At 25.2% G+C, this 9182-nt stretch overlaps 1 protein-coding gene across 1 annotated transcript; it reads left to right on the plus strand.

Moving 5' to 3' along the window:
* Nucleotides 1-582: 582 nt before the first annotated feature.
* LOC105627593 lies at nucleotides 583-4243 on the plus strand. Its single transcript, XM_012208873.1, has 5 exons — nucleotides 583-652; nucleotides 1647-1733; nucleotides 2013-2279; nucleotides 3164-3319; nucleotides 4023-4243. Exons 1-5 carry the CDS (start codon nucleotides 583-585, stop codon nucleotides 4169-4171), a joined length of 729 nt encoding a protein of 242 aa, XP_012064263.1. The 3' UTR covers nucleotides 4172-4243.
* Nucleotides 4244-9182: the final 4939 nt, after the last annotated feature.

A 9182-nucleotide genomic window follows, 5' to 3' on the forward strand; every position in this document is an offset into this window, starting at 1 on the left:
ATCGATCAACAAAGTTGTTTACTCATTTAATGCTTTAACAATGCTTATTTTAAAAATATTGATCAATGTGCCCGCTCAAAATTATTGCTGAAGGTAGCTCAAATATGATCCGAAATGTACTGAGTTTCGTACTAATTATAATGTACTAATTATATCCAATGAATATATTTCGTCTTTTTAAAATTTTTGCGCATTATTTACTGTGTATTATTTACAAAAAATTGCCCTTCTTGTACTTGTATGTTTAATATTTTCGAGAGTCTCTATTTATTAAAGTTTATTTCTTATACAAATTACTTATATTTAAATATATATAATATAATGTATATAATATATATATTAAATATCCATATGCATTCACTATTTAAGAAACTATAAGAAATAATTTCCTTGATCAGAAATCGAAACATCAAACACAACTTAGACTTAATTACAACTTAGATTTAATGTATTTATATATCTGTGTATTTATATCACATATTAACATTACATTCTGTTGTTTCAGAAACCTTGAGAACTGAAGGCTTGAGAACTGTATCGTACGATTAAACTGCATGATTGTTGGAATATTGAACAATCAACATGTTTTTCTATCTACTTAATGTATTCAGCATTATACTATTTGGATTAGCATCTGGAGAATTACCCTTCCGTAAGTCTTCTTTAATAATTCTTTTTATTTTTTTTTCTAACTGAATTCCGTGAATTACAAAATCCGATCGAAAAATGTCTAATTGCATAGTCGCGCTTTTCTTATTTCATGTCAAAAAATGCCAAGCAACATTGATAGCATAGTTTTCTTAACGTTTATAACAGTAATCACCATAATTACTGTTATGTGATTGACAATTGTGTGATTATACAATTGATTTAGTATACCTACGTTAATCAGTTCCAGTTTAATAAATCAGTTTTTCAAGCACAATAATGATAATGCATTGTAAAATACGAAAGTACCAGTTTGTTGAATCTATGATGCGAGCAATTTATCGTACTGCGCAGTATTTAAGCAGTTAATAATATTATCATATTGACATCTACAAATCTGTATGTATCGTTCTATTCGCATAAAATATTTATGTTAACAAAATCATATATAATGTTAACAAAATCAATGTTAAGTTGACATAAGAATATCTTCAAATAATAGATATATTATACAATTTTAAAATAATATATTATATATACAAGTAAAAACATATTAAATATTATATATTAGTTGTACAAATTTATGCAGAAATACTTAAATTAAATATTGTGACAGCTACTCATTTATTAATCGTTTTATTATAAAAAATAACTTTTTTGCTAGATACGTATTTTATATTTTTCTGAGGAAAATAAATGTTCTTATTTACATTTAGGAATAGTAACTTTTAATAATGATAACACGTACAAATCATGAGTATTATAAATGATGAATTACATATCGTAATATTATTAACTACATCATTTAAAAAAAAAGTGAAAAAATATTTGTATGTGTTTTCTCTTACTATAAAACGTAATGAAATGTGTTGAATAGCTTATACATATATACTTGTCAAAAAGATAGATACTTTTTAAATCATAGTTTGAATTATATTTTATTAAAACAATTTATGAATTTTTATAATTTTACTATTAATTCATTTTATTCTATTTAGCTGCAACCATCTGCAAACGAGATTCAGTTGATTATTCCGCTTGTTTAAAACAAGCTTTTGAAGAAGCATTTCCACGGTTTGTCAAAGGTATCTTTATTAAAAATTTATAAGTTATTCTGTTATTTTAATTTATACATATCTTTTAAATAAAATATGTTTATTTATATTTAAAATTACATTATTGCGATATGAACAGAATGAATATTACGAGGAATATTATCAACGTTAACAGTAAATAAAATGTCATAAATCTATGAATTTATGAATTGTAATTTCAGCTTATTTAAAGCAGATTAAAAATAATTAAAAATTATTTGATCTTGTTTGCTTAAAAATGTGAATATAATATATTTATTTATTTTGTAGGACTTACAGAATTTGATCTTCCATCACTGGATCCGTTGGTTTACGAATTCGGCAAAGTTGTATTTAATTCGGGGGATATACACGCAGAAGTTGCTTTGATGAATACTATTATAACTGGTATGGCGAAGGTTCAAGTTAATGACATAAGGTCATACTTTCTTGATGACATTTTCCGTTTAGAAATTGACGCACTAGTACCGAAATTAATCTTAAAAGGTGCTGTGAAAATGAATGGTACTCTAAGTATATTCAGAATTGCTAATGAAGGTACGATAATAAATTCTGCACAGTCTGCATGAACAAACAAAGCTACATCATTTATTTTGTTGAACATAACATTTATATGCTCAAAATTAGTCATATTCGTGTAACATACAAAATTCTTTAAACAAAGAATTACGACAATTTGATTTGTTACTCTCATTATTAATCAATTAAAATAATAATAATAATTTAATTCGTAAATTAGACAGTATACCTATACATATAAAAATGTATGTTTATTATACATTTTAATATCGTTTTTCATTGACAGAATTAGTATGTACTCAGTACACATTAAAACCGTACACATTAATCGTTGTACACTGATCTGAATGTAAAAGTGAGACCTCAATTGATAAAATACTTGATGTATATTTTATCAAATAGCATAATAAAATGTATTGAAGATTTCGTGATTTAACTCGTTTTTATATTTTATTATTAAATACATACATCTTTACATCGATTTATGAACGGCTTTAAATGCATCGAGTGCGCATCAGTTCTATCAATGAAAAACGAAATAAGTCTAAATAGAATTAAAATTCTGTTCCTATAAAATAATAATTATAAGTAATACTGAAAAGTACTATAAATTAAATATTAAAGTATTAAATGTACTTAAATATTATATTTCTTTAATTTAATTATTCTTATAAAATAGTATTAATTATCAGAAGGAAAGTTTGCGGCAATAATCCACAAATCTTTTGGTACCATTGAAGTGAATAGCATGGAAATTTCAAAAGCATTAAATTTTTACAACTATATATCATTATTTTATTCAGAATTTTATTCATTCATTATTATTAACCCTTAATATACACAATGATTGTATAATATATATTTTTTATCATATTATTATATTATAATTTATGTATATATAGGTCCCTTTAATTTGACTGCTAATGATGTCAGCGGAACATGGAATATGACAGGGCATGTAGTAAACGATACATGGATTGTAGAACATACCCGTGTACTTCCGTCTGTTAGAAAACTTAAATTATATTTTGATTTATTCCAAGACAGTAAAGAGATTAGTTAGTATTAAATTAAGTTTTTTAGATATAACTACTCTCTTACTATTTTATTTAATATATAATAATATTATAATAGAAGCACTTAATTTTACTATTTAAATCTTATTATTTCGATAAAAGTTTGTTTAGAATTAAAAAAAATTGATAATGAATAATTGGTATACGTTTATACATATACATATATACATATATATATGTATACATATATATATATACACATATATATACATATATATATATATATATATATACATATATATACATATATATACATATATATATATATACTTTATAAAAATAATTTGATATACTATAAAATTAAAAAGTATATATAATTAAACATTTTTTATGTTAAAAATTTATTTTTAAGAAAATTTCTTCGGAAGTCTCTTATAAATGCAGACAGATTAAAAAACTTTTCACGGTATACTATATTAATTACAAATTATATAATAATGCAGTTATTAAGTTAATCATTGATTTAAAAAAAAGTAAAAAGGTAAAAATATTATTTGCAAACATTAAAATTGTATTTAACTATTTTTTACCTTAATGTTTTTATTTATTTTTTGAAACAGAGGATTAGAAAACAAAAATAATTATTTATATAAATATAATTACATTTGTGATTACTTATATTATAATTACATATTTATTTGTTTCTCTTAAATAATATTGTTATATATCAATTTTTTAATTTCAGATAATGCTGTCGTAAATTTTGTAAATGAATTTTGGCCACCATTATATCGAGTAATGTTACCAATAACGTCTGAAGCATGGGATCCATGGTTGACTGGCCTTGCTAATAAGTTATTTTTAAAATTTTCTTTCTCAAAAATATTTCCATAAAATTCATATATATTTTACTATACATTAAGAAATGTAAATAGATAACAAGAAATTAGAGTATCATATAATCAAGAATCACTATTAAATTTTTTTAAATTTTTTAAGCCTAAGTTTTATAAAGTGAAAAGAAGGAAGAAATAGAGCAAAAAATATGTTTTATCAAATATGTTATTAATCAATGTGCAACATTAATTTTCTAGATTTCTTTCATAATATTTTTTTTTTATAGGTTTCGGTTACAGCTTTGCCATTTTTTTTCTTTAACTTTGAAATAAATTCTTTTTGCAAATAAAAATTATATTGAACTTCAATATTTATTCAATCATATTGAATTTCAATTTTTGCAAAGAATGTTATATCCACAATGGCGTATAGTCGTATTCATATGCATTTTGTCATTGTAATTAATTGGTTAAAAATAGAGAGAATGCAATGAAACTTTGTTTATTCAATTTCGCTCAAATTTCATTGATTAATAAAACATATATAAACGTGGAAAATCGTTTAATTTGTAATCTCAGTAGAAAGTAAAGAGCTATATCTTTTTTGGATATAGCTTTTCATTCCGTACATGTTAAATTGATATTTATAATACTGTGTCTCCAGAAGAGGTAGAATAAAAAAAATATTATATATATATATATATATATATATATGCTAAAAGAATAGAATAGAATACGACAAATCTAAGGAAGAAATTGAGAGGCACGGAATTTGCCGCGAACAGAAGTCAAGAAGAGAAAGTTAAAATACGCGCCAAGAATGTGAAAAGTTGTCAAACTTTCGCATCAGAGAATTCTTTCCAGGCTTCTTAGAATATTCGTAATAAAGTTATAAACTTTTAGGAAGGACCACGTCACACCTTCGTTGTATAACTGCTTACTCTGAGTTCCTCAGCGTACAACGACCAAACTAAGTTTCGCTTTTTTCGAGTACTGATAACTAAATCTATGATTCAATTGGCAAGTTTCTGCAGCTCTTTTTATGAGTTGATGAGTAATTGATTTAATGAATAAATTTGTCAATATCATAAAGATATTTTACTTTGAGATGTTGTGGAAAGGAATAATCATACATTATACGATTTATTTGTAGCGCAGTAATTTTTTTTACTATTTGCAATTAAATTCAATAACGTTCACAGACTATAATTTAATCAAGAAATTCTGATAAATTCTATTTATCAGATTGAATGAGAATATAGTTATGAGCAATATTTAGTGTAATTCTGTATCCTATAAGGTTCTATAATCCTATAAGATTGAAATTTTATTTGTAAATTTTCAGAAAAAGTGACATTTTTTTATTGTTTTACATATTTTACTTAAAATATGAAATTATCCTGTACTAAATTCAAATCAAAGCTTTAATTGATCTAATATTTGTATTTTAAAATACTTTATATTGCATGTAAAGGAGCTATGATAAAAGTAGAAATATAATGTAAATAAACATATAATGTAAATATGATACAAAAATTTCAATATGAATAAAAAGATTACAAAAGATAATTGTCGTGTTAAAACATCATAGCGTTGGTCAATTCTGTCGTAAATACTGACAATAAAATTAACATTTTTCTATTAATAAAGACATTCTATGTGCAGCTACTGAAAGTAGCTTTGCATAGGGATTAGTAATTACTTTTTTAAATACAATTCAGATACATGATAATAATTAAATTTTACAGCATAGTCAAAGTGACTTCATTACGCTTCTAAAAATGTATTCCGCAATTTTATTATTTGTCAATATAAATAAATAGAAGAACTACGAATTAAAGGAACCAATTAAAAATAAATTAAGAACATTTAATATTCCGAAATAAATATAAAGAAATATTATAAGAAAACATTTCGACCGATCGGATTCTCAATGTTAAGACACATTTAAAAATTACAATATTACATAAGTTATCTATTATCTCAGATCAATTCTCAGATAAAAAATGCAATATTACATAAGTCTATTAAAATTTAAAATATTGATTTATATCGGATGTTCATCTTATTTTCAAAAAATATGGTCCATTGAAATTTGTATTGTAGAAATCACTCAATGTGATTGACAAACGAGTAATATCATTTTTCCTCTTTGAAAAACATTATTTATATTATATCTATATTATATATAAAGCACAAGAATCTTAAACAATTCTACTTTAATTTAGTTGTAAATGTTTCTTTTATATAAAAACTATTACACAATTTCAAAGTTTAAAATAAGGGTTCAAGATGTTACACCATACATATAAGTATATACATATAAGTATATACAAGTCGCATGAGCATATAACTAACTACTAATGTGATAACTAAATATAAAGGTACAAATAATAAAGTATAAATTAATAATATGGCTCACTTAGAATAAATCAATATAAATAAATAAAAAGGCTACAAGTCAGTTAAAAATAAATTAAGAACATTTAATATTCCGAAAAATATGTACGGTCTATTGAAATTTGTAATGAAATCGCTCAATGTGATTGACAAAGTGATAATCTTGTCTTTTCCTCTTTAAAAACCTATCTGTTTATCAACAATTTTTTAGCTGTTAGGATCAAGTCAAAATTTCAATGGACCATACATATTTTTTAAAAAATAAGATGGAACACAGGAACATCCGATATGTGTCAATATTTTTAATTTTACTAAACCTATGTAATATTATAATTTTTTGTAATTTTGATCTAAGAATCCGATAACTTATATAACATTATAATTTTTTGAATGCGTCTTAACATTGAGAATGATTCAATCGATATCGAAACGTGTGTTATTGCATTTTTTATATTTATTTATAATATTACATAAATTATCTAGTAAAATTAAAAATGTTGATACATATCGGATGTTCCATATTATTTTCAAAAAATATGTGTGGTTCCATTGAAATTTTGATTCATTGATCATTTCTTATTCAATAATAAATTAATCATTGTTATATTATTCAAAACAATTTACAATTTTATTACTTGTTTTAAATTAAAATATACATTAATTAAAATTTATAATGCCTTCGTCGTTTCTAATTTAAAGCGAAATAATTGTACGTTTAAATACGTCTAATATATGTAAGTGTAATAATATATATTTGAGAGAAAACTTGACGCACAAATATAAAATTATCAAAGTTATCAAGTTTTAGAATCTACTTACGCATGTACACGCATGTTTATCAAAAGTTATAAATTTTTGGTTGGAAGTTTGGACGTTACCATAAATTTTTACGTGCAATCTTGCGACTTTGAACTTTATAGATTTGAAATGCAGCTTTAGTAGAAATCATATAACGCCTTCAGTTCATGTATAGAAACCGGTATATACGCAGAAGTTATAAATTTCCGCGCGAATGGCAACCCATAGCTATCAATCTTCAGGGGAGGGACTGAGTAATTTCAAATTTTAAGGTTCTCAAAGTAACTTGCCGTCAACAAAAGTTCCTGCAATTCGATTTATCAGTTTGGAAATATACAGCTTCACTAAATTAGGAATTATTACTATTGATCATTTAGAATAAAAATTGTGAAAAATTAAATGCTTATGTAAATGTTCTGCAAATATCTTGTTCATGCAAATTTGATGGCACGACAATTTTGGCTTATATTATATCACTTTCGACAAGCGGAGCTCAGATTAACAAAACTGATATTTTGCGTCCGTGATGGAAACCGTCAAGTTTCGCCATGCAACTGAATAAATCACAAATACATTATCTATGGAGACCTTAATTAGGAGGCGTTAATACTCGCTACGCATGACGAAGTGCAATTAATCCGCGATAAGTGCAATTAATTTAGAGTGATTTTCTTCGCACGGTAACCGCACCGAATTAAATCTGGCGCGATTCATCACGTTGACAGGACAAAAAATAAAAAGATAAAAATATGAAGAGGTCGAACGAAAGGTGGGAGAGGAGCTTCTGTACTTTCCTTTATCGAGTGAGGCAAACCAGAATGCAAAGGTGTGCACGTGGATGGAAACATCGATCGTATGTCGGCCGGTGAAGTCGGTAGACGCGTGAATCTCAATTTGCTGGTCCCCGTGGACACGTGCCTCTACGTGTATTCGCCGAACATTTACATAAGGTACGCGGTAACACGCCGATGTGCTGCTTCCTATGACGAGAGAGACATAGAATCTTATCCACTTTTCAAGAGATTAACTTTGTATAGCTCGAAACAAACGATTTGTATCTAGATTTATGCGTCGATCTTCACAAGTGATGACATATAACTTTAGCAGTAATAAATTTAACAATAATTAAATTTGACAAAAAAATATTTATTACTATAATATGTATAATATTTTATGAAATTTACTCAGGGAAAAGTGTTTGGCATTTGTTCCTATAATTGCAAGATAAAATAATTAGGTTAAGAGTTCCATTTTTATGGTTATTGCTATAATATTATATATATAATAATAACTTCATATGTACAGTTTTCTCAAACATAAAAAGAATTGTACTATAAATTGTGAATTGTACTATAAATTTTTTTTCTAATATTAATATAATAATATTAATATATAAGCTATAAATGGTAAATAAAATATACATTCTTATTTAGTAAATGCAATTATAGTAAAGATAACTATTTTCTTAAATTTGTTTATTATTTATATATATGTAATTATGAGTTATTATTATATATATAACTTTGCCCATATTTCATCTACTTTTCTTGTCTAAATTATAAAATAGTATTAATGTTTGTTTTTTTTAGGATAATTTAAATAGCTGAATTTTTTCTTTAATAACGTAACCTTCTCTATCCCTTTGAATTTTTGTTTACGCAAAATAGTAGTTAGAAGAATTATGGGGAGAGACGCCAACAGTGCAGCAACATTCGATTGGGCGAGGTAACGTCACGAAAGCTTCGTCGGCACGGCATGGCTAATTAATCAAGCTTTTATGGTCGTCGTTCAGTTGAACCCTCGACCACCGTCCAGTTTACCAGTATTCTCTTTCTCTCCTTTTCTTCTACTCTTTTTTCTCTCTCTCTCTC

This window comes from Atta cephalotes (assembly GCF_000143395.1).
Source record: "Atta cephalotes unplaced genomic scaffold scaffold00009, whole genome shotgun sequence".
NCBI classification, from domain to species: domain Eukaryota; kingdom Metazoa; phylum Arthropoda; class Insecta; order Hymenoptera; family Formicidae; genus Atta; species Atta cephalotes.

What these genes read in the sequence shown, in the direction of transcription:
- LOC105627593 (XM_012208873.1), top strand. Translation starts at nt 583, where the DNA reads ATGTTTTTCTATCTACTTAATGTATTCAGCATTATACTATTTGGATTA. An exon ending in ATCTGGAGAATTACCCTTCC is followed by an intron (nt 653 to 1,646) that starts GTAAGTCTTCTT and finishes TATTCTATTTAG; the next exon opens with CTGCAACCATCTGCAAACGA. An exon ending in ATTCAGAATTGCTAATGAAG is followed by an intron (nt 2,280 to 3,163) that starts GTACGATAATAA and finishes ATGTATATATAG; the next exon opens with GTCCCTTTAATTTGACTGCT.